A 26738-nucleotide genomic window follows, 5' to 3' on the forward strand; every position below is an offset into this window, starting at 1 on the left:
AAATAGGAAGAACAGCATATAGAATATCATTTGTATAGTAAAAATGGACAGCTCCCCATAGGGGTCAAAAACTGCTCAAATCAACATTCAATGTACGCTGCCTCGCCTTTCAGGCTTTGATTGGGTTCTCCACAGAGCTGGCCCTAGGTATTTTTCAAGTTTAGGCGAACAGAATTTTGCCCCCCCCCCAAACCAATGACTGAAAAATAAAAGCATTGGATAAGCAAAAATGTTGGATAATAAGGAGGGATTAAGGAAAAGCCTACTAAACATCAAATTATATTAAAATTTTTACAAATTAAGCACCAAAAAATCATGTTTTACAAGAAATCAACAGAAAAAGCAGTCTCAATTGCGCCCCCGTAAGTTTTGCGCCCCAAGCGACCGCTTAATTCACCTCATTGTTGGACCAGCTCTGGTTCTCCAGATTGTATCATCTTGAGCTACTTGTTTAACAAGTAGAATCTACATATCCTTTTATTTTGAAATAATATATTTTGATATATAAAGCCCTATATGGCTTTGGATCAGACTAGTTAAAAGACCACATTCTCCCTTACAACTGAAATAAAGCTCTCTTACCTTGTCTGTATCATGAGAAAACATGACTCATTGCAAAAGATGGTATTTATTGATTTATTTACAGCATTTATATTTTGCCCTTCTCATCCTGAAGGGGACTCAGGGCGGATCACGGAATATACATATGTGGCAAACATTCAATGCTGTTTATACACAGACAGGACAGACTATTGTACATAGATAGAGGTATATAGGCTTTTCCCATCTTCAGCATCTTGGAGGCTTGTGCTCGTTTCCGGCTACTGTGTGTTTGTGTGTGTGTGCTGTCACTCCATCTCCCTGCCTAAGAGCATTGTTCGTAAACTTCCTCCTTGACCTAATCGCTGGGTGCCTTTAAAATACCTCCCCACTTTTTAAGTGGTATCTCTTACATTTTGCTTTCGAACCACTAGGTGGGTGGAAGCTGGGCTAAAGGCCATGAGTTCATCCTGACCAGTGCTTCAAACTGTCAACCTCTTGATCGATAAGATTTACTTGCAGCTGGTGATTTAACCTTCTGTGATAAAGCCCTATAAAATAATAAAGTAATAAAAAACAGTAGGAAAACCATACAATGGGTGGTTTGATTTAGTCAAGGAAGCTATATCTCTATGTTTGGAAGATCTGAGCAGTGCAGCTGATGCCTGAGCATCTTGAAGGTCTTTTATTTATAGTCACCATAAATCAAAACATAATTTATAGCAAAACAACAACAATAATCTCCCTTATGAGACAGTTTTACTCCTTTCTAACATATTTGGAAAACTCATTTAGTGGAGATACAAGCAGGGACCTTCTTGATATCTTTGGAATTCCTTGCTATGAGAGACTAAACTGATTCAACAAACAAAAAGCCTTTTATTCAGGTTATTTGTTTTTAATTGTGTTTTTAACCCTTTAAGTTTTATTTTTTTCTTTTAAGTTATGTTTTCATGGTTGTTAACTGCTTTTTGGCAGAAAGCTTAGCTATAGGGCCATGGTAGTAGTCTTCTACATTTGTAATGTCCCAGCCCTGGAGGCATTCCTTTCCCACATCCATGCAGTATTGTCAATATATTCTGCAGTAATGGACTGGATGGCAGTAAACAAACAGAAACTTAATTCAGACAAGGCAAAGGTGGTCCTGGTCAGAGAATTAGGATTCAGCCTGTGCTGGATATGGAGATTATACTTCTGCTAAAGACAGAAGTTCACAGTTTGGATGTATTCCTAAATTCAGAATGGTTAGGCTTCTGTATTTGCTCAGTTAAAATTAGTGTTGGAGCTGCAGTCATTCCTTGAGACATCTGAGCTGGAATATTTACTGTTTTAAATTTTTGCTTATAGTTTAATACTGTTTTTTGGGGGGCCCTGATGGCAAAGTGGCAAACTTGCGTACCAAAAGGTCCCAGGTTCAAATCCCGGGAGCGGAATGAGTGCCTGCTGTTAGCCCTAGCTCCTGCCAACCTAGCAGTTCGAAAACATGCAAATGTGAGTAGATCAATAGGTACCGCTCTGGCGGGAAGGTAACGGCGCTCCATGCAGTCATGCCGGCCACATGACATTGGAGGTGTCTACGGACAACGCCAGCTCTTCGGCTTAGAAATGGAGATGAGCACCAACCCCCAGAGTCGGTCATGACTGGACTTATCGTCAGGGGAAAACCTTTACCTTTACCCTAATACTGTTTTGTTTTCAGTTCATGCATGTTTTTAACCACATGCTTATTATATTTTTCTGCTTTTGTTAACTGCCTTCTTTTCCACTTTTGTTAACTGCCTTCTTTTCCAGTGCAGGAGAAAGGAAGGAAATAAATAAAGTGATGGATGCATGGAGTGGTTTTCATTTGTGAACTAAAATGAAAGAGTGTGTGTAGGAAATTGTGTGTGTATGTAGGGTTCCAGGAAAGACGGCATTTTTCTTTTGGACTACTTAAATTCAAGGACCAAGATCTAATAGCTAGTCAAATTGTCGTAACCCAAAAGGACAGGGGATTCATGCCCATTGCGCAGTAGCCAATTAACACACAGGGATGGAGGGTGAAAACAAAGCTTTTATTCAGTTTCTGCAGAAATGGGTGCTTGACAATCATTCATAAAGCAAGCATGCACATTTATCAATTTACAAGTCTTTTTGAAACTTTCTAACTAGTAACAGCATATTACTTTCTCTCTGCAATCTGCTTTGACATTAATAGATTAGTCACATTTTGCTTGGGCAATAGCTTCTTCTCTACATTTCTACAGTTAGACATCATATCTAAAATAATCCTGACCAAGTAGCATCTAAATATTCTGTCCTAGTTTCATACCTTTCATCATTTTACAGATATGTGTGGTAAACCAACATCAGAGTGTGGTCACATCTGCAACAAATTATTAATAAGGAAGGATCTATAATCCAGAAAAAGCTGTGGCAGTTTCCTTTTGCCTGAGCCCATTGGGAAAGGCAGACGTTGACTTTCTTCCTCTTCAGCCCTGACTATGCTAGTTTTGCACTTGGAACCTAATTTCCAGCAACTGAAATAAGCCAAGGATCAAGGAGGAGGAGTATATAGAAACTGGAACATTTTAAAAAGCAACTGAAAAAGTGGGATGGCATAGTAATCATCAGGACTGTCTCTGTCAAATTGGAACACCTGGAAAATATAGTTTCTGTGGGTTTAGATAAGAATGGGCTCTTATAGCCTTTAAACTCAATGCTCAGTCAATACTTTCATCAGAATATTCTTTTCAGAGACAGTGTCAAGGCTTCCCAGTGCTTTTATGAAAGAGATATATTACTTTGAAATACTAAGATATCAAACCCTGAAAATCCATAGAAGGGAAAGGCAAAGAAGTATTTCATAAATTGTATGTACATTTCGAATATATATGCTGATTCCAATGAGGAATTTCCCTTTCCACTGGTAGCTCTGATGCCTAAATATTTGGTTTACATTGATGTACTGCATCTCAGAGGTTATGTTTTTTGCTCTGTCATGTTTTTACAGCTATATCTTGAATGCAGCATAAAGAAATCAGGGTTTTTTGCTTCCTCTGTGGTTTGAATTCAAAGAAGGTGGGGAAAATTATATTCTTTTGATGATGAATAAAGAAATTACAGAGAAGCAGTGGTGTTAAGAACAGGAAGTTTCACATTCAGTTTTGTTTATACTTGCAGATTGGATTGAGTGATGGATGGAGAGGAGAGACAAGGCTGAATCTTGTATCAAATGTACTACTTCTCCGCTCCTTACAATTGTAGTTGCAATGGAGTGATTGAAGATAACATAAATCTGCCTTTTGCTTCACTGCTGCTGTGTCTTTCTCCAACAAACATAGCAGATGGAAAAAGAATCTGATCCTGACATCCTATTGTTGTAACTTACTATACTTATATCATGCCTTTTCAGAATCAGGACACCAAGTGGGATTCTTATGCATGGATAGTCATGGTTTGTTCCAAATAAAGAAGATCAGTTAAAACTATCACAGAATGGTTTTATGTTAGTTTATTAGCTGAATGGATCTTCTATAGGTGACACTAGCAAGAAACTGGTAAAATTTTCTCCAATTAGTTTTTGTCTAAGGAAGTCTTATGAAAAGACATCTGTGTGTGCCTTCAAACTAATTGTTGACTTTTGACAACCCTATGGATGTCATAGGGATTTCATACAAATTTATTGGGTTGTCATAAGACATGCATATACACCCATATTCAAGGCTTTGATCAGTGGTGCACAGCTTGTGGCCCTCCAGGTGAAGGAAGTGCATCAAATCAACAAACCAATTTGATTATGCAGGTGATAGACTACAGCTGAGGAACCTGACAGGATAGGATGAATAATACAGGTGCAAACAAAAGAGGTGAAGAATCTTTAAACAAATGCATGATTAAAAAATAACAATCTACAAGTCACCCCCTATGGTTTTCCTTATCCAGTCGAGATGAGCCTTTCCGAGACGAGCATAAACACCAGGGAACTTTTTACTTCCACATTTATCTCCAAATGAGACCACAGCCTTTTGTTCCCCGTCGCATATTAGAGGACCACCAGAGTCACCCTAGTTTTTAAAAAAAAGGAAGGCGAGGAATTCACATTACTATTCACAGACGTAGATAGGAACCCTTTTAAAAGATCATATATTGCAACAATATCATAAGTAGAATGCTGAAAAATGTAAAAACAACATTTATGCATTTTTCTGAGAGTGCCATCTTCTGTCCATTTACTAAGGATGATTCTGTCCATTTACTAAGGATGGTCTTAGAAAACAGGTTCTCCCATGGTAAACCTGTCTTGGCTGAGAAGAAAGCTTGCCTTCCCAGCCTCCCGTCTAACTGCACAAACCCTTTTTAAATGTGCTTCAAACACTCTGAATTTATCATTCAGGCAAGGATGTGACTCCTCCCAATCAGTTCTGCCCCTGTCTTTATAACCCAGTGGTTCCCAATCTTTGGGATACCAGGTGTTTTGGAGTTCAACTCCCAGAAATCCTAGCCAGTTTACCAGCTGTTAGGAACTATGGGAGCTGAAGTCCAAAACACCTAGAAGCCCAAAGGTCAGGAACCACTGTTAGAACCCTTTTGTTTGTTTGTTTTTTTAAATAGAAGAACTGCACAATTTCTATAGTTCACAAGTTCAAAGTTGTGCATCCCCTGAACTGCTGTATTTCCATGTTTTTGAAGGTCTGGTGTTACACATCTTTATTTAAATAACCACTTTGAAATATTAAACATTTTTGGTGTTTATTTCGCATTTGGAAGGTGTACTTTAATGTTTTTTAGCTTTTGTAAGGAGGACAAAGCATACACAAGTGGGTTCCTAAAAACACTACATCATACTGGTATTGACCCCCAAACTGACCATGGCTTTGTTTTGAAAAGCTGTGCTTTTAAAACATGTCAAAGCCACATAGAACAGCCTGCTAATTAATAGTATAATTTCCATTTTATGCCAGAACTTTAAGGCACCACATAGGAAATTATGCCATTGATGCTTCCTGCAGCACTATGGACATTTTGGAAAAATGCTATATGGATTTCAATTTGCATAAAGGCTGAACTATAATCTTCTCTCCACATTTGTGGGTCTCACTTTTATGGCTTTGATTTGAAGATTTCATTAATATGTTCTCTCTAGTTCTTCTAATATGATTCCATGATTACTTTCTGGCAGAAAGTGATCATCGTGTTGAATTGGAGGAACTAGAGATCCTTAGAGAGAGCACTCCTCTAGGCATTTGTACATCCTGTGGTGTGATTCTATGGTCAATGCCCAAGAGTTGCACTGGAGACCTAGAGATTCCAAGACAGGTTAAAAAAGTGTTTTGTTTTTTGGTTTGTTTTTTTTAAATTGCATTTTCCACACTTTTATGGGGTCATGCACTCTTAATCCCAGAGAATGTGAAACAATTGAGTGTACAAAACAAAACACAAGTAATTTTTCAGGAGCAAAGGCTGTTTCACAAGATATTTCATATTTTTGTCCTACTATAAACATTCTTACCTTACATGCATCCTTTTGTCCTTTCTTGTCACCGGCACACACCATATTCATTGTTATGACAGGTTTGGAATTATAGTGCATGTTGTCATTGCAGAGCTTTCTTTCAATGACAGTGACATTCACTTCTTGTAGTGTATCTGATCCTTTCTTGTCTGTATCTCGAATAGCTCCCCAGCCAGCTACAAGACACTGGGTACCTGCCTTAATGTCGGTGGGAAGTCTCGTGAGCTTGACTGTGGCTACTTCTTTTGTAATCTTGGCTGAACCCTTAAGCTTTAGTGGAGTAAGATGGGGAAGGAAGAGAAAGAGAATTACAATGACAAAAGAAACCCAGATTCAACGTCTCCATTTAGCTATGGCACTCATGAAGTCACCATGCTGACAAACCCTGAATCACAATATACCATTTTTTTCACAATTTACCTGTAACAGCATTAGGTCATTATCTCTTGCTTCTTTATCAAAGCATGGGTAACTAATCTGTTTAGCAACTGCCAAGATCTGCTTTGAACGCTCTGTTTTCTTCAGTGAATGAGCTCCAAGAGTGACTTTGAGGTTTTCTCTATTACAAAAGTAAAGAAGACAAATCAGAAGACCTACAAAGTGCATTCCTAGCAAGTATAATACTAATGTACTTTTTTTTATGAGTGAGAGAATTGGCTGTCGGCAAGGACGTTGCCCAGAGGACGCCTGGATGTTTTGATGTTTTTACCATCCTTGTGGGAGGCTTCTCTCATGTCCCCGCATGGAGCTGGAGCTGATAGAGGGAGCTCATCCGCACTCTCCCCGGGTGGGATTCGAACCTGGCGGCTTTCAGGTCAGCAACCCAACCTTCAAGTCCACGAGGCTTTAGCCCACTACGCCATTGGGGGCTTCACTAATGTACTGCTGGGATTCTTATTTATGCGCATTTTTGTGCAGCATAAGTTACAGTACTTCAATGTATGTATTATTAGAAAAAATAATGGTGCAGCAGGCAGACGGCCACAAAAAAGTAAGGCAGGAGAAGAGGAAGTAGCTTGCTAGAGGAAACTGGGCTGTAAAACCCTGTCGGATTTGTGTTGGGCTTATAAATGCACAATAAGAAGTGAATGATTGAGAGGGTTATATGTTTGCCATCTGTCATATTCTGGCTCTGAGACATAGCTCTTGGACCTTCTACTCCATGGTTCACGATAGAGGGGATGAAAGTACTGCATTTTCACATTTTTTAGACTTTAAAAAAAATCTAAATGGCACACTTTGTGAAATTGTTCAAGGTTTTATACTTAATGATACTGACAGGGAATGCCTATTGTAACACCATCCTTGTAACCTGGACCAGCTTCCTGTGACATCCCAAGAGGCTCTTCCTAGGGAATGTATTGAATGACGCTACTATCCTGCAACTTTTTGTCAATCCCATGTTAATGGCATGCTAGCACAAGAGCACCTGGGATCTTCACACCACCAGGTAGAGTGCAGCACCATAGCCTAATAAGGGGCTATTCATGGGTTTTGCTTATCAATAGCAAGGGACAGCTTTGTTATGGGGAAGATGGCAAATCAGCAGCCAACATCTCGTGTCATTGGTTTCTATGCAGGTTTGCCATCTCGGTGCAATAACGCCCTAGATCTCAGGGTTGGTCCTGAAATCCCAGAGACTGGTATAGTAATGACCATGCGTTGTATGAACCTAAAACAGATTTTTGTCAAACAAGGAGCTTATACCCAGGAGCTTATGCTAACGAAAGCAATTTGCGACCTCACTGCGTGATTTACAAACACAAGTGATGCTAATTAACTTTGTAAAAAGATGGGTTAAACACATTTATAATGAGCAAAGTGCTCAAATTTTGGTCAAAGGGGAACTGACAAAATCTTGCAACATACAGAAAGGGATGAGACAAGGCTGTCCCCTTTCTCCACTGTTGTTTCTGTTGGTTATAGAGGTTTTGAATAAAACCATAAGAAATGCAGAAGAAAGAACATCAAAGAAGCCTCTCCACAGGATAGTAAAACATCTGGGCGTCCCCTGGGCAATGTCTTTATAGATGGTTGATTCTCTCACACCAGAAGTATGCAACTAACCAAACTGTGTTTTTAAATACATTATAACTGTATCCTCCATTCGCTCATGACACGATAAATAAATAAATTTATCTACTTTGTAGCATAATTTGCAAACACACCTATTTGTTAGAAAGTGGATTTCAACAAGTAATACTGAATAACTTTGTAAAAACAGCATAATTTATGGAAACTTACGATTTGCAATGGGCTGCTGTTAATACCCAGTTTGGTTTGATTAATGTTCCTCCACATATCATGTTTCCTTGGATTAGGGCCATGAAAGGTCTTGAGTGTGGAATGGCTTCTCTCCCTCCAGTTATGTCTGCACACTGATCTAAGTGGGAGGAAGAGGACAATGCATGTTACAATGAGTCACAGACATTGTGCTAGGGTTCATCAGTAACAAAACTGCTAAGTCCTAGTAAGTACCATAAGAGCACCAAATTCTGTCTAATCTTGGAAGCTAAGTATGGTCTGCTCTGGTTAGTACTTGAATAAGAGACTCCCAACGAATACAAGGTGACTGTGTGTGTCACACAAACACACACACAATCACACAAATATTGCTGTAAAAAAAGCTTGAGGATCATCAACTAGAAAAAGTGCTTACATTCTCCAAGAGAAAATGCATCACCCATGCTGCAAAAAAAAGGACAAAATATTATTTGTAAATATTTTTGTCTGCTTCTGTTATTTGATACACCTAAGTCAGTTAACAGATTATCTGGGGTCCCATTCACACAATGCAGTTATGGCGCTATTATTCTAATTCAGCTGCCATGGTTCTTGCAGAATCCTTTTACTGGCAGATTAGGGAGGGCATTTATAATTCTTACCTAGAATGTTCTAGGGTTTCACCTGATTACAAACTCCTTGATTCCATAGAATGGCTAAGTGGAATAATAATGCTATAATTGTGTAGTGTGAATGGACCTCAAATGCTAAGTGCTGATGGGCAACTTCAGAGTGCATGTTCTTCCTTCCTACCAGTTTTTAAATTTGTATATTAGCTTGTATTTTAACTCTGTGTATTGGGTTGAGCCCCCAGAGGTGCAGTGGGTTAAACCACTGAGCTGCTGAACTTGCTGATCGAAAGATCAGCAGTTCAAATCTGGGGAGAGAGATGTGCTCCCGCTGTTAGCTCCAGCTTCTGCCAACCTAGCAGTTTGGAAACATGCAAATGTGAATAGATCAATAGGAACCGCTCTGGTGGGAAGGTAACAGTGCTCCATGCAGTCATACCAGCCACGTGGCCTAGGAGGCGTCTATGGACAATGCTGGTTCTTCAGCTTAGAAACAGTGATGAACACCAACCCCCAGAATCGGACACAACTGGACTTAATGTCAGGGGAAAACCTCTACCTTTGCCTATTGGGTTGTATGTGTTAATAATGTTTTATCTTTTGTTTTAACAATGTTGCATCCCTTCTCAAACCACAGAAATAGGCAGGTATTATTATTAAAACCAAAATTTAGGATAGCCATAAAACAAAAATAATCTCTCAGAGGCTAGTACTCAGACAAACGACTCTTCTCTTTAAAATAAACAAGACTTTGGAAAAATTGCCTTTTTGGATTACCAGAACCTGGGGGATATGTCCAGCTCTGAATAAGATATATAGCCACCCCGGATTTGCTGTGCGCCAACTTTCCTAGTTTTGCTGTTCCATGCAACACAATTATGCCATTGTCATATATGGCAAGTGGGCTGGACAGGTCATGCCTCTTCCATAGAGGAGCTTTTGTGGCGGTACCAGCATTAGCTCACTTTCATGTCAAAAAACATCAAAACAGCCTTTAACGTCTGTGTCAAAATCCTGTTATCCCAGCTACAAGGACTAGCATATAGTTGCTACACAGAAATCAGACAGCTAACAACTCAATTTTTAGGGGTTATAAATACTGAGTGTCATCCAGGGAAAGCTGAGCAAGCTGAGAACTGAAGAACATTAAACACGATAACATTAGGTACCAACTAAGTGGTAACTAAGTACCAACTAACTAATTTAAATTATATTTATTGATTTAATGATGCAGGAAAAATATATAACATATTTATATATAAATAGAGAAATAAGAGGAATGCACAACATGTTTCATGTTCTCTAGAATGTGCTCTTTAGCCTATCTCTGATTTTCCAGACTGAAAATCCAGATTTGATACTACAGTATTTTTCTAATTTTGTAGGTTTTGAATTGTATAGTTTTTATAATCATGTGTCACTTTGGGGCTCCGTTCTGAGACAAAAATGGGATATTACTACTACCACTATTACTACTACTACTATTACTACTACTACATGATATGTATTAAATTTGAAGCACATGTAATAGAATCCTGGATGCATTCTGAGGAAAGTAATTTCAGTTTTTCTGATCATAAACCATATGCAATGGGAATGCCAGGACTCAGTGTAATTGGGCTGTGGCACAGGCTGGAGAGCAGCTGCAATGAATCACTGCAATGAATCACTCTGACTAGGAGGTCATGAGTTCGAGGCCCGCTCGGAGCCTATGTTTGTCTTGTCTTTGTTCTATGTTGCATTGAATGTTTGCCTATATGTGTAATGTAATCCGCCCTGAGTCCCCTTCAGGGTGAGAAGGGCGGAATATAAATGCTGTAAATAAATAAATAAATAAATAATTGTCACCCTTGTTGCAAACACATATGAAATGCGAGCTCTCTTTCATGAAATCCCCAGCAACTAAATGCATATTGCAATGTGGGCACCAGGATCAAAGTGATATAACTCAGCCAAATGTAATTTAAGAAGTACTGCTTCATTATGTGAAGTGAGAAAAAAGAACAAATGATGTGGTGATTGAAATCACATGCATGAAGTTTTGATTCACATCATGGATCTCACTGTCATTTCCCTCATTTTGTAAATAACAAGATTCAGCATTTTTGCAACAATCAGAACACAAGGCTGCACTGGCTGTTTCTTTCCATAATATCACAGTATATGCATGTTAAATATCTATAGTCAATACCCTGCAGAGAGAAAACAAAGATAGTTTTGCAGCAGCACACTTACCTCTGGAAATTGTGAGGAGTAAAATGGCCATAGAAAGCCAAATGTCAAAGAGGAGAGCCATCCTTGCTCCTTTGTGTTTTACCCCATGCATCAATTAGATTTATATATGATATTCAAAGGAAGTGGGTTTGGTTTCTTTCTCATGCGTACATTCTTTCAGAAACCGAGAAATCTGCCATAGCCCCAATATGACCACTGAAAGTCATCTCTTGTTCATTTCTAGGCATGAAATGTTAATCATACTATTTCCATTCAATGCCCTTCTCAATGCAATATGAAGCAAAAGAGAAAGAGTTCTCAAGTCTGACATCTCTTTACTCGGTTTGTGGTGTGGAATATAGAAAATGTTTTGTGTCATATCAGTGCATCTAAGACTGGTGTGCAAAAGAATTATCATTATTATTTATCGAAACTGTAGAAGTAATGCAGTTCAACATCACTTTAATTTTCATGAGTCAATGCTGTGTAATCATGGAAACTTTAGTTTTACAAGTTATTTAGCCTTTTCTTCCGAAGAGTGTTGGTGGTTCACCAGATTCAATAGCACCGAGTCATGGTAGTTTAAGGGGAAGTACAGCAATACCTGGCTATCGGTAATTAATTCAAGTCTCCAGGACTATGTAAACTACATCCAAGGGTATTAAAAGAACTAGCAGAAGTAATTTCAGAACCATTGGCAATCATTTTTGAGAATTCCTGAAGAACTTTCAGCAGACTGGAAGAAGGCCAATGTGGTCTCCATCTTCAAAAGGGGAAAAGACAGGACCCAAACAATTACCGCCCAGTCAGCCTGACATATATACCAGGAAAGATCATTAAAGAGACCATCTTTACGCACATAGAAAATAATGCCATGCAAAAAAAGTCAGTATGGATTTCTGAAAAACAAGTCATGCCAGATGAACCTTATCTCTTGTTTTGATAGTTATAAGCTTAGTAAATGAAGGTAATGCTGTGGATATAGCATATCTCGATTTCAGTAAGGCTTTTGACAAGGTTTTCCATGACTTTCTCATAAAGAAGTTCATAAAATGTGGGCTAGACAATGCTACTGTTAGGTGGATTGGGAATTGGTTGACTGGCTGAACCCAAAGAGTACTTACCAACGGCTACTCCATTTTACCCTTTTACCACAATTCAAGAAGGATATTGAGAAGCCAAAATATGTTCAGTGAAGGGCAACCAAAATGATCAAAGGTTTGGAAACCTTTGGAATTGTGAGGTCAGGAGTATTGTGCTCCAAAGCTCTGTCAGTCTGAATTCGGAAGTCCCAGAGTAGTTTAACATGTTCATTTTCTGTAACTTTTTCAGGCTTGTGATCCCACCAGTTCTTTGTCACAGACAGATGGTATTTGTGACAAAAGTTCCAATGGAACATTTGAGCAATGATATTATACCTCTGCTTGTAGTCTGTCTGCACGATTTTCTTGCAGCAGCTGAGGATGTAATTTATCATTTCATCTGCTTCCTTGCAGAGTTATTATTATTATTATTATTATTATTATTATTATTATTATTATTATTATATCACAAGTGATAGGCAGGTTATGAACTGACAGCTATATGTAGCCTCCTGCCACATTTTGGGGTAAATGTTTATGTTATGTTATTTCATTTTCATTTATTTCACTGGAGTTGTAGTTTCATGAGGCACACACACTCTTTGGCAGAGAAGGCTAAAGACTTTATAAAACTATAGCTCCCATGATGCCATAGCATTGAGTCATGGAAGTTAAAGTGGTGTTAAACTGCCTTAGTTCGACAGTGTACCCTTAGGACCTCATCACATGGAGGTCCAGAAGCCAAATGATAGCTGGTTTCAGTGGGGAAAGCTGTGGGGCAGTGTACCGCTTTGTCCCCTTACCATCATGAACTGTGGATTGCCATCCCACAATATTTCCCTGCTGTCCCCGATCTCCTTCCGTGCTACCCCCCATCTTCTTCCATGAGGAGTCAAATCGTTATCTGAGGAGTGTTGGAAGTCAACCTCACATTGCTCAAGTCTGCAGTCCTCAATAAGGAGCAATTAGTTAGCTTTAGGTTAGGCTGAGGGAATCCCTTCCCCCGCGGCTCCTGAATTTTGTGTTCTCTCTTTCTTATTCCTCCTATTTTCTAACTGAAACTTCATGTTCTCACTTCTGTTTTTTTCCACTTTTGCATGCAGACCTCTCTCTAGTCAGTGTGTTTGAAGAAATTTAGTGTTTGGAGGTTTTTCCCCTCTTGTTTTGAACCTTAGAAGAAATGGAGTAAGAGAGAAGCTTAGACCCAATTCTTTTCTATCAAGAAATGTAGTTCTTATATATTTTTAAGTAAACCTTTTGAAACTTTAAAGATGAATTTTGCCTCTTTGCTTCTTAAGCTCAAGAATTCTTTATAGTCACAACACTTCACCTTCTGCTTGCTGTGAGCTGACTGTTCAATTAAGTATCCTGTTTGTATTTTTGGATGCTCTGCTGTTTTTGGGAGAATTTCCTAACAAGGAATCCTTCAGGTTGCATGGTTGCTAAAAGTAGACCTGCGCAATTTGATAGGCTCCGGCAGACTCTGTGCCGGCAATGTGCAGAGACTGGGAAAACCACTCACCTGATGAGGTCCTTAATGAAACTTAAAGCAGAAAGCAGTACTATAGATTCATTTGATTTGTGTTTTTAAAAAGACTGGAACAGACATTGGGGTGGGGGTGGGATCCAGCAGTTAAAATGACATAGTCTTGTTTCATTATGATCTGTGTTCTGACTGTTAAAACATCTTTGCAAGCTCAGCTTCTTAAATGCCTTCTCGTGAGTCTTTGACAGTGTGCACATGCTTCTTGTTGGTTCCCTGCTTTGTAAACATTTAAGGCCAGATAACATTACCAAAGAGGAAATATCCTTTGACAGAACATTTACATGGATGAATGACTCTTGCCTGGAAGATAAAACTAGAGATTTGTCCCATCTGGAGCGGACAGGTTCCATTCTCAAAACATCACTCTTCCAGGAAACATCTCCAGTAAACTCTTCATTGTCTGTTGAAAGCCAGAAGTGAACTTTCATCAACAACAACAAAGAAAGAAAGAGGAAAAATCCAGCAGGAAATGCAGTGAGTTTTGTGTAGAACCAAAACAGAGTGTGAGAGATCGTGTCATGACCACCTTGTTTATAAAGTGCAGAACAAAACATCTCTGTGTACATGCAGTAGTAACTTCACCGTGTCCTAATTCCCACATTCCCCTTCAAACGGGTAGCGTAATTAAAAGATTATTTAAAAGAAGTTCAATCCTAAATACAGTTAGGCTACTTAAATCTCACTGAAATTAATGGGATTTCAGTAGGTTTGGGCAGAATAACAGCCAAGGAAATGAAAGAAGGTTAAACCGGAGGATTTCCTTTGTTGTGTTCATATGATGAATATTTGTAATGAATGCTCTCCACTGCTATGAGGAGAGCAAAACACTGCAGTGAAAAAGCTTGGAACCAAAAGAAAGATTAGTTAGACATGGGAGAGGGGGAATGTTCAGAAGATATATTCACTGTATAAAATAAAGATATGTGTGTGTGTGCGTTTATGCATGATTTAAATCAATCTGGTATGTTGGATTCTAATTTCTATTATACTCAGCTATCGTGCCAAATAGCCATGCTCATGTAGTCCCACAGATCTTTAAAGTAGGGCCTCTTAGACTTTTTCTATCAAGATCCCTTTCCACCCCAGAAATTTTTATGCAACCCTGGTAATAATAATAATAATAATAATAATAATAATAATAATAATAATAATAATAATCTTTATTTATACCCTGCCACTATCTCCCCAACGGGGACCCGGGGCGGCTTACATGGGGCCATGCCCAGAACAATACAATATAAAACAACAAATCATAATGCATTAAACAATACAATAAAAGAAAATATACACTACAGTAAACAAAATCAAAAGAACAGTAGAACAATAAAACCAAGGGCGGTATATAGGTATATAAACCAGTATTTTGCTTATAATAAATCAGGCTTGTTAAACAGGCTCTTTTATGAAGTACAGTTGAAGAATCTTCTGCAGAGTCCATTATAAACACTACTAGTTGTTGCTAACAGATTCATGTAAATGTCTGTCCTTGATAAACTTTTTATTGTTGCCAATGTTTGGCAACCCCAATATTGTGCGAAGGGGATCCCATTTGGGGTCAGGACCCACAGTTTAAGAAGCCGTGCTCTAGAGGACATCTGTTTGGGGAGCACTGACTTCCATCATGTCAGAAACTGATCTTGAGTCAAACTTCAGGGCTTACAGACATAGTCAAATTGGCAACTATTGGTAATTATTACCATGCCTAAGAAAACCCTATGCAATTCATGGAGTCACCATAAGTCAACAGGTTACATGATACGTTCTTATTCCAAAGGCAGCATTTGGGGATTCAGATCTCTACCCTGTTACTCAGATCCAAGTTTGGTTTGGCACTACAAATTTAATAAAAAAGGAGATAAATTTACCATGATGCAGTGAAGTGTAGCAGGGAAATTTGAACCTAGAATCTTGTTTCAATATTGGGGAAGATCAGGAATGTATTGAAATGATGATAATGGGGAATAAAACTTAAACATGTGTTGAAAGATCCTTTCACTCTATATTGATTTAATAAAGCCATCTCTATTATTCTGTGCCATATATCAAAAAAATCATAGTGCAAGGATTAAAGACAATGCATGTACAAATTAAAATACAAATGGAATATAAATTTAAAATGCACAATTTAAAATTGACTGGGTGAGATCGGTCTTCAGTTCCATCTCGAATGCAGGGGGATGAAATGTGGAGGATATAACTTTTTAAACTTCTTTAACCTGAAGTCTTCTGTTTTCAGAAATTATCCAATGCTGCAGGTTCTCCCCTCAGTCTCCTAGAAGGCTGCAAGTGTACATTTAAAAAGGGTATGGAAATTAGGGTGTATCTACACTGTAGAATTAATGGAGTTTAACTGACAAGATTTAATGCTATGGGATTATGGGAGCTGTAGTTTTATAAGGTCTTTAGCCTTCTCTGCCAAAGAGTGCTGGTGCCTCATGGAACTAGAAACATCAGAATTCCATAGCATTGAGCTATGACAGTGAAAGTGGTGCCAAACTGCATTAATTCTACAGTGTACTTCATTGCTGAAGTTGTCAAAGACAGAACGCCTCCAAATAGAATACAACACAGTTTATTGAGGTTACAGAACTAAAAATTGCCCGTAGGAAACAAAAGACTAGGCAAACACTTGTCTTCAGTATGAAAAGTAACAAAAATAGCTTCGTTTGAGTTTAAACAGTTCAAAAGAATAAACCGGATTAAACAGAAGTTTAATCCGGGTTAAATCAAAGGTGCTTACTTCAGCCTGGCAGTTAAACAAACAAAAACTGGTAAACAAAAGGTCAAAATGAACACAAAACCCAGCAGCAGATTTCCCTCTGCTACTCAAGAGCTACAGAAGTAACTCGGGCTGTTGCTCCTCCGTGCAACGGGCGAAAACCAGGTCCAGGCACATCAATCAGGGTAACGACGGTCAGCAGGGTCCCAATCCGGTCCGAGGTCGAAAGCCAAGCGCAGACGTCTAAGGTTCCACAAGTTCCACCGATAGCCACAGAAGGGATAGTCCAGAGTCGTAGTCAGTCAGTCAGTCCAGCGTCAATCCAGAGTTGGCAAATAATGTCCGTCAAAAAGACGACGGAGGTCCAAGCTATCAAGATTAAACACAAGTTGCACAGAAAAAGCCCACACAGTTCCTCCCGCCGTCTATGCCCAGTGTCCTTGGTAACTTACGTATCCAGCAAACGAATCACACCCGTCTTCAGGAAGTTCCCCAACAAGAGCCCAAGCGTTCGTCCAGATTACCTTGCCCAACGCAATTAGCCATTGATTCTAGACCCCATTTTATGCCAGTTCATAACTCCTCATCGCTGTCAGCTGCTATCCTAATTCCAGGTGCCTCCTCATCATCATCCTCATCAGAACTAAAACACCTTTGACTACGCCCCACAGCATCCCCAGCTGTGGATCCCGTTCCATCCCTCCAGCCCGTCCACGGGTCCGATCCTGCAACCCGCCAGTCGCCTCCCATGCTATCATTGCCAGTGACACCCAAATCCTCCCTCACATGAGTCCATTCCATGTCATCCTCCTCTGAGCTAACCATCTCTTCCTCCATTCCCTCGGTAAAACCCTCAAAGGAGTCTTCGTCTGTTGGTTCTGCAAATAAGTCCCGGAGCCGTTTCCTTTCGCGCTCATCAAAAGAGTCTGACTCTCGAGGAGTCTTACGACCTCGTTTCCTAGTATCGGAGCCAGAAGGCTCAACCATAACAGAAGTATTAAGCTAATATTGCATAATCTGGGGATACACAAGGCAACATTGTATATATATTTGAACTTTTCAGAAATATGACTAGAGCAATAGAAGGAAGCTTTAGTACAAAAGAATTATAGTTAAAACAATTTGTCCTTCCATTCAGTGATTAACTGCTAAACTGAATATAGTATATTCAAGCAGCGTAGCTAATCTATAGCATCTATGTAGTATACAGATGAGTTCGAGAGCCCTCTAGCGGACAGAAAATATTTAGTTTTCTTTTAAACATTTGTCTTCTCAAAATTTACAGGTTACATTTCTTTATGCTGCAGCTCACATGAGGAGCATCTAGCTATCACCTCAGTTGCAGAGGGTGGTCTGGAGCGATCATTCCAAAAATTAGCAAAATGCTGTCCACAATTAATCCCTTGGAAACACAAAGGTTCATACGGGGAAACTCAGCACACATAGGTCACAACAGCCATAAAAAGAATTATTTAATATAGAATCATAGAATCATAGAATAGTAGAGTTGGAAGAGACCTCATGGGCCATCCAGTCCAACCCCCTGCCAAGAAGCAGGAAATCGCATTCAAAGCACCCCCGACAGATGGCCATCCAGCATCTGCTTAAAAGCCTCCAAAGAAGGAGCCTCCACCACGGCCCCGGGGAGAGAGTTCCACTGTCGAACAGCTCTCACAGTGAGGAAGTTCTTCCTGATGTTCAGGTGGAATCTCCTTTCCTGTAGTGTGAAGCCATTGTTCCGTGTCCTAGTCTCCAGGGCAGCAGAAAACAAGCTTGCTCCCTCCTCCTTATGACTTCCCCTCACATATTTATACATGGCTATCATGTCTCCTCTTAGCCTTCTCTTCTGCAGGCTAAACATGCCCAGTTCTTTAAGCTGCTCCTCATAGGGCTTGTTCTCCAGACCTTTGATAATTTTAGTTGCCCTCCTCTGGATGCTTTCCAGCGTGTCAACATCTCCCTTCAACTGTGGTGCCCAGAATTCCAGGTGTGGTCTGACCAAGGCAGAATAGAGGGGGAGCATGACTTCCCTGGATCTAGACACTATAACCCTATTGATGCAGGCCAGAATCCCATTGGCTTTCTTAGCAGCCGCATCACATTGCTGGCTCATGTTTAACTTGTTGTCCACAAGGACTCAAGATCTTTTTCACATGTACTGCTGTCAAGCCAGGTGTCCCTCATTCTGTATCTTTGCATTCCATTTTTTCTGCCGAAGTGAAGTATCTTGCATTTGTCCCTGTTGAACTTCATTTTGTTAGTTTCGGCCTATCTCTCTAGTCTGTTAAGATCGTTTTGAATTCTGCTCCTGTCTTCTGGAGTGTTGGCTATCCCTCCCAGTTTGGTGTCATCTGCAAACTAGATGATCGTGCCTTCTAACCCTTCGTCTAAATCGTTAATAAAGATGTTAAACAGAACCGGGCCCAGGACGGAACCCTGCGGCACTCCACTCATGACTTCTTTCCAAGATGAAGACAACGCATTGGTGAGCACCCTTTGGGTTTGTTTGCTTAGCCAATTACAGATCCACCTAACCGTAGTTTTGTATAGCCCACATTTTACTAGTTTGTTTGCTAGAAGGTTGTGAGGGACTTTGTCGAAGGCCTTACTGAAATCTAGGTACGCTACATCCACAGCATTCCCTGTATTGACCCAACTCGTAACTCTATCGAAAAAAGAGATCAGATTAGTCTGGCATGACTTGTTTAAGCAGGTGATGGTATCAGAAATCACTGAGAGATCTAGAAAAATGAACAGAATTTGTAATTTCCAGTGTTCTTGGATGGATAGTTTATAATCATAAGCATGATGGGAGATATCCAAAGAAATCAATTCAAGCAGCTGCACAGCTGGAATTGTATTGATCTCACACCATCACATTCACTGAGGTTAGAAGCACAGGACCCCTGGGAATGTGCAAAGCCACGAATAAAGAAACTGCTATACTTTTATCTGAGATAACACCACTCCAGGAATGTCTACATCTTCCAGGACAACTTTATGGTCAAGCTCCGCTGGAAGCTGACTATAGAATTGCATTGGAGTATCTAGAGATTCCTCCTTGGCTTATTTCTGTGTAAAGAGAAGTGTAATTTTCAGTACGTGAACTAACAATAGATGAGATTGTGATACACTTGTGATAATTGTGATAATGCAAATTGCAACCAATTTTTTGGTCTAAAAGTTATAAAAATAGTGGTCATGATGACAGGGGAATTCTGAAACCTCTTGTAATTTTTTTTGGTAAAACTTTACCCATTCTTTATCAAATATTTTGGTTAGTTGGTTGCATGCTGCAAGTTGCTTCTGGTGTGAGGGAATCAGCCGTCTGCAAAGACGTTGCCCGGGGGATGCCCGGATGTGTTATGATCTTGCAGGGAGGCTTCTCTCCACCTACTACAATGCAACCAGAGTCCTGCCACATGCGCAGCACAATGGAGGATCTTCTTACAGTGCCACCAGAGGCACTCCAAGTGGCCAGCTTCTGGTCAAAGGACATTTAGCATAATGCTAAGTTTTTAACTTTGTTTTTTAAAATACATTATAATTATACGCTCAATTCACTTCTGACACAATAAATGAATAAATCAAATTGTAAGAAGTTTACCCATAAATATTCCTAAGAAGCAGTCCAGATCATTTGACCAAATTCGGAGGCGAGGTTGGATATTCAATTGACCTACACTGGTCACCAGAATTTTTATTTCATGCAATACTACTCCAACACAGTTTAGCCCATAATGTCATTCTGGGTGATGCTATAATTTGGCATAATATCATTGAAGGGCTTGGACTTTCTTCTCCAGTTCCCAGTATGAGGGGAAGGAATCTCAGGATGGCAGCACTGACTTGCAGAAGATATGTTAGAGCAAGCTTTTTTTTGGTCAGGGACCACTTGACCAGGGATAACTTGACCAGGGGCCTCTTTGACCAGGGACTACTTCGACCAGGGACCACTCTCCAATGTTAGTACCAAAAGAGTTATGAATCAGTTTTTGGTCAACTTTAGATTTAGTTTGGTTATTTGTGGAGCTGATTCAGAAAATTGCATTGTATAGACCACATCAGGTCTAGCTTCCGATACAGAACATATACCATCCAGAGTCTCCATATGCTCACCCACAGAAAACCATATTTAATAATCTGATGTGGTCTATACAATGCAATTTTCTGAAACAGCACCACAAATAACCCCAGGAACAAGCCTAAAAATGAAGACACCAAGGCACCCTTGCTTCCAGGTGCCACATGGAACGGCTCCGCTCAGGGGGAGGGAGGAGGAAGAGAAGCAGCAGTCAGGAGGCTTGTTGTTGCGCCTTTCGTGGGTAGTCAGTCTCTTCCCTCCCAACATTCCCGTTGCCTCAGCACTATAAGAGAGTTTTGCAAGACCAGTCGCTCTTGTTGCAATGGTGTAGTAACAGTGAGGCCGCAGACTATATTTTAGTTGATGGGGACCACAGGTGGTCCACAGACCACAGGTTGGTAACCATTGTGTTAGAGTAATTAATAAGCAGAACTACGGCAAATTAAATATGGTAGAAAGCCATCTCAGCTCCCAACTTCTTCAGCTGCTTAAAAGAGGCACTAGAGAGTTCTGGCTGGGAATTTTAAATGCCTCCCTCTACATTGCCAATAGTACTACATTTCACTGGCAGTTAAAGTGTAATCATAGTGCTATAACTGTAGTGTGATAGGATCCCAGGTCTTGCTGGATTTTTCATCTCCCCACACTCAAATCTATCTGTTCTTCACCACCAAGCCTGAAATAATACCCTTTGACAATTATCAAGTAATGCTGGGGTGATAAACAAGGCATCTCTTGTCTATAAAGGAAATAACCCCTCTTTAACTCTGACATCTATTTTTAACAAATAATCTTGAGCGACAACATTGTATGAAACAAAGCACAATTAATGACTTCTTGAAAAGATACCAGAAGAGAAATAATAGAGAAAAAGAGGGGATTGTTGTAACTTCCCTGTTTTTGTTGTTTTAGCTTCCTATCCTTGGTAGCTAATTCTGGAATTCACAGCTTGGCTTCCTATTGTGGCTTCCCTGGGAGTCCTGTTCATTTTATATATAGAATTGTGCTTATAGCTTTGTGTAGAAGAAGCCACAGGAAGGGTTAGCTAGTTCTGGAATGTGAGGAATGGTTTCTACAAATATGTCTAAGTTAGGAATCAGCTAATATGATTTTCAGATGTTCAAATGGATGTCTCATGGCTGACTTATACCCTATAGGGAACATATTAAATATACTATATAAACAGTATGGTATAAACATTATAGGTCTTTATTCAATATTCCTTTGACCAGATGTGAAACACATGTCATCAAAAATAATTAAGTTCAGACGTTCTTAAGGAGAATACATTCAATTAGCTGCAGCTTGAAGGCTGTGATTTTCAGTATGTTTATGAGAACCATTGACTTCTACGGGTGCTACTTTTTAAGAAAATAGTTTTACAATGGCATTTTTGTTCCAATTTGCCATAGAATCTCAATGATTTCCATCTTCCTACAGTAGAAATCAACCAGGCTGGCAACAACTCAACACCAAAAATTGTATTTTTGGACACACAACCATTGCTCACACATTGTACCACACATCTACCCCTGTTGTGTGATAAAGCCTTGCCCATTCCTACTTCTGATTGTGAAATATATCCATTTAACACAAAATGTGCATAGCACAACATATGCCTGGTATAGAGATTTCATTATGCACTATTTGTGTGACCCCCCTTCGATTTAGTAGAAGCTCAAAATGTGGGAAATGTTCTGGTTTAAATACTCTTAGACATTCCCAACAGGGTTGGCACTGTTATATTTATATATATTTAGTGTATTTCTTTCTTTTTTTGTCACATTTATGTTAACACTTTGTTTTTATCACCTCATTAGGATATTTTCCTCAGGGAAACACAAAAGTGCCCGCAATCTCTTTCATTCCATTCTATATTGTTTGGTATTTTACACAATGAGTACTTCCTGTATATATTTACAGTAGAGGCCTGGAACAGCATGCTCATGCATAAACAGAAGATGTTCTTCACTCACTCACACACACACATCCCTCTTTTTCTATATGCTGCTGTTGCGCCTTTCTCTTGTAGTTATCTGCCTTCAAGTTGACTCAGATCTATGCCAAACCTACCATTATTTATTCAGAGGAGCCTTGCTCTTGCCTTCCTCTCAAGCTGAAAGAGAGTGTGTTGCCCAAGGTCATCCAGTGGGTTTTCATGGCACAGAGAGAAGATTTGGACTGTCTCCTGCATCCCAGTTCAACACTCAATCCATTACACCCTACTGCAGGGGTCCTCAAACTTTTAAAGTGGAGGGCCAGTTCATGGTCCCTCAGACTGTTGGCGGGATGGACTGTGATGAAATAGTCCAAAATCAGGATTGTTGTTGTTGTGTGCCTTCAAGTAATTTCAGAGTTAGGTCAACCCTAAATTTAAAGTTTAGGACAGAGGCCAGGTCAATGACCTTGGAGAGCTGCCTCTGGCCCCCAGGCCTTAGTTTGGGGACCCCTGGTCTACAGCAAAGAGACCCTCAAAGGCCATTTAGACGGTCTCATAGGACCATAGGTAAAGAAAGTGACCTCCAAAAGCCATCTAGATGGTCTCATAAAATCATAGGTAAGCAAAGTGACCTCCAAAGACCAGGTAGACTTAGGTCAACTCTAATTCTAAAGTTTAGGACAGGGGCCAGGTAAATGACCTTGGAGGGCCACATCCGGCCCCCGGGCCTCAGTTTGGGGACCCCTGCCCTACTGTGTCCTGTGTGATCAGATGATAATAGATTTGTGAGGGGACACCAGAACACTCTGGACATTCCTCACAGTTGGAAGGTAGAATTGCATAGCCATGTGGTCCACCCCACTCATCTTCCCGAGACAAGTTGCTATCCTCAGGTGAAGTGGAATTTTTTGCTCAAACTGCTGTGCATAACTAAGACACAGCTGCCACGTTGACCCACTTGACAGGATTGGATGGGAGAGACATACAATTGCCCTTTATCTCAGGAAGAAAAATGTCTTGAGCTAAAGCTGGGAACATACATGAACTCCATTACCCTTATAGCTATTCCATGTTCAGATGGGGCACCACTGTTTGACCCACATAAAGACAAATAGTAATGTTTTTATATTAGCGCATTGCATACAGATGTTATGAATGTAGGTAAATTAAATGCATGCCCTCTCTTCGCTTAGAAGTAGTTGTTAACACTAAACCTGTTAGCATGGTTCAGCAGTGAGTCTATGAAATTGTACTGGTGACTATACATTCCTGAAGTGCTCAATTGGCAGGTGATATGACAGCTCATAATTTATATACCAATGAGGTGTTCTATCTGCTCCAGTTTTTAGAATGAATTTCTAACTGTCCAAGGTGCTGGACTGAGTTTTGATAAGATTTCAGCACCTTGGATAACTCATTTAAAATTCAGGCTGATGCTCACTATCCATTATAGTTACTATCCATCACTGGCCACAGCTGGCAGCAAGCATCAGCAATCTGAGTGAGTGTTATTTTTCAAAAGGTAGCCTTTAAAATTGGTAGGAGAAATTGCTCTTTGGATGACAACTCCCAGAATCCTGTAGCCCACATTGCTATTAGTGGATTCTAGGAAATGAATTTCAAAACTTTTCTAAATTCACAGTGATTGTAATTGCTGAAAATTGCTGCCAAAGGACTTCTTGTTAAACTGCTGAGACTATGCCTCTGATGGAGTCAATTCACTTCTCTGGTTTTGGGTAAGCAAAATACTACTGCCAAATAAGTTGGACTACAACTCCTGTCATCTTAATTCATACAAGCTGTGCTGAGGGATAAGGGGATCAGCAGACCAAAATATCTTGAGAAATCTAGATTCCTTATCTCTGTCCCACATTAATTGTATATCAGTTGTTTCATGCATTAAAAAAACAATCTGATTGAACTATAAGTTATCTTATGTGTGAGGCTAGCTTTCATTTTCTACAGAAAACAATGCAATAAACAAAGCTTGAGCTGGAAAAGGATGAGATTCTGCTTGTAGTCAATCCTGCTGCAGCCATTTATGCTTGCCTACAACAAGCAAGTAAATAGCAGTTACTTCCAGACTTTCTTACTGAGCATATATACTGTAAACAGCAAAATAGAGAAAAGAGCTCCCTACCAAAATGTTAAAAAAAGCATAGATTTATAAATTTGATCATCAAAATGGAATTCACAAGAAAAACTAATGAGAGATTCATTTTGGAAGAAGATTTGAAATGCTCTCTAGAAGGTTCTAAATGCTTTTGTTTACAGTGCTTATGAAAGTCTTACCTTACCTGGTTGTTCAGTTTCACATGTATATATTGCTAGTTTTAGACGAAAAGGTTTGCTGAAACATGCTGAGCTGCTTTTGATTATCATGAAGCAAGAACCTATCCCAATTCTTTCCATGCTAGTTATGATTCTGGTACCATTTTTTTTGTTTTTGTTAAAGAAGTAATGCCCTGGAAAACATGTACTTTGTTAAATGTGGTGTGCCTGTATTTGCTGAACTGACAAAACCACCTCTGAATATTCCTTTCCTAAGGATACCTTATGAAGTTCACGGTGTTGCCATTAGTCAACAGGTGACTGCACACGTACTTGCTTTCCCTAAGTTTGGTAGTTTATACCACCATTCAGATATTTCATCATTTTGAGATTTTCTTTGGAAAGGAAAGGCAGGGCAATGTAGAACAGAAGGAAAGGAAGGGTGTGGAGGCTGGGTGGACAAGTAGGACTGGCAAAGAAAAGTAACCAAGGGAGGAGAGAATGAGTCATATTTTGGAGTCATCACCAACATTCCTAGATGTTTCCAATCTTCTTTTGGTTTTTCTCATTGTGTGATATGGAAATAATAACTTTCTCGAATAGTTAACAGCTCTTGTACTTCTGGAGTAAATATCACAGCCCCGATTCTGATCACCCATTTGAAATGTTTTAGGTTTTGCATGAACCACGTCCTTTTTTCCATCTATAATTTTGGTCATTCTTCACATAAATGGAGCCATGTATCCTATCAGAATCCATTTGTTCATCCTGATAGATTCTTCCAGAACATCTGACTGAAGTTGGAATTTTATGATAGCAAATAGATATCCGATTATAGCTCCATACACCTGTTTCACAGAGAAATAGCGTATCTACTCACACTAAGAGGAATTCCATGATGGACTCACTTATTCCAAGTGACATGGCTGGGCAAGCCCTTCACCCTTAATGTCCACATATGAGAGGTTTGTTTCCAAATGGTGCTAAATCCACCTGAAATTTTTTTAGAGGAATGGAAAAAAACATGCTGAGGATATGCATTCATTTGCTCATTGTCGTCGTCTCACTAATTCAGTCGTTTTCGACTCTTCGTGACCTCATGGACCAGCCCACGCCAGAGCTCCCTGTCGGCCATCATCGCCCCCAGTTCCTTCAAAGTCAAGCCAGTCACTTCAAGGATACCGTCCATCCATCTTGCCCTTGGTCGGCCTCTCTTCCTTTTTCCTTCCATTTTCCCCAGCATCATGATCTTCTCCAAGGTTTCCTGTCTTCTCATGATGTGGCCAAAATACTTCAACTTTGCCTCTAATATCCTTCCCTCCAGTGAGCAGTCGGGCATTATTTCCTGGAGGATGGACTGGTTGGATCTTCTTGCGGTCCAAGGCAATTTGCTGTAAAATGCAATTTTCCAAGTCCTGTACTCACCAAGGTGATTTGATACATTTTGTTAGCTAACAATGTGCTGCTACGTATAACAATTTTTTTAAAAATTTGGTATCTTTTGGAAACAAACTCCACATATTGAGTGAGGACTGTAGGAAAGTAGAAGAGAGACACATGCAGATCTTCAAAGTTGTTTGACTGAAACTCCCAATATAGCCATTGGTAAACAATGATGTGAGTTTCAGTCCAGCAGAATTTAGAGAGGTGCATAATTCCCACCCCTTCTGCTCCATAGGGGTTATTTACAGCAAAAATGGGCAAATTCAATGTGCCAAGGAGACAATGATCTGACCATGGGAACTTTCAATCCAGAAGGATTGCTAAAAATGCCCCCAGAAAGATGAAAAAGGGGACATTGCTTGCTGACTTCTAGTTTTGCATGCCCTGGTCATATGTTCAATATAACATAATCACTCCTTCAGATGTTCTAGAGAAGCAGAGAAAGAGGATGTGCTTCTTGTGGGGACAGTCTGTTCTCATGTTGAACAACAGCAAACAACAAACATGCCCTTTTTCTCGATGAGAACTGGAAGGGGGAAGATTAGCGAAAGGAA

General features: G+C 39.8%; 1 protein-coding gene and 1 long non-coding RNA gene across 2 annotated transcripts; both read right to left on the reverse strand.

The window, feature by feature from the left end:
- Positions 1–2573: 2573 nt before the first annotated feature.
- On the reverse strand, positions 2574–11225 carry LOC100557669 (granzyme A). Its single transcript, XM_003216186.4, has 5 exons — positions 11122–11225; positions 8279–8417; positions 6455–6593; positions 6032–6304; positions 2574–4586 (listed from the first exon to the last, which is right to left on the reverse strand). Exons 1-5 carry the CDS (start codon positions 11210–11212, stop codon positions 4431–4433), a joined length of 798 nt encoding a protein of 265 aa, XP_003216234.3. The 5' UTR covers positions 11213–11225; the 3' UTR covers positions 2574–4430.
- Positions 11226–16284: 5059 nt separating this feature from the next.
- On the reverse strand, positions 16285–17373 carry LOC134296749 (uncharacterized). Its single transcript, XR_010003592.1, has 2 exons — positions 16900–17373; positions 16285–16816 (listed from the first exon to the last, which is right to left on the reverse strand). It is a non-coding gene; the product is annotated as an uncharacterized LOC134296749 (long non-coding RNA).
- Positions 17374–26738: the final 9365 nt, after the last annotated feature.

Source organism: Anolis carolinensis, chromosome 2, assembly GCF_035594765.1.
Source record: "Anolis carolinensis isolate JA03-04 chromosome 2, rAnoCar3.1.pri, whole genome shotgun sequence".
Lineage (NCBI taxonomy): Eukaryota > Metazoa > Chordata > Lepidosauria > Squamata > Dactyloidae > Anolis > Anolis carolinensis.

Excerpts from the sequence above, each read along its gene's own strand:
- LOC100557669 (XM_003216186.4), bottom strand. The coding sequence starts at position 11,212 with ATGCATGGGGTAAAACACAAAGGAGCAAGGATGGCTCTCCTCTTTGAC. Across the intron at positions 8,418-11,121 it reads ACTCCTCACAATTTCCAGAG|ATCAGTGTGCAGACATAACT; the intron begins GTAAGTGTGCTG and ends CCTCCCACTTAG. Across the intron at positions 6,594-8,278 it reads ACAGCAGCCCATTGCAAATC|AGAAAACCTCAAAGTCACTC; the intron begins GTAAGTTTCCAT and ends CTTTTGTAATAG.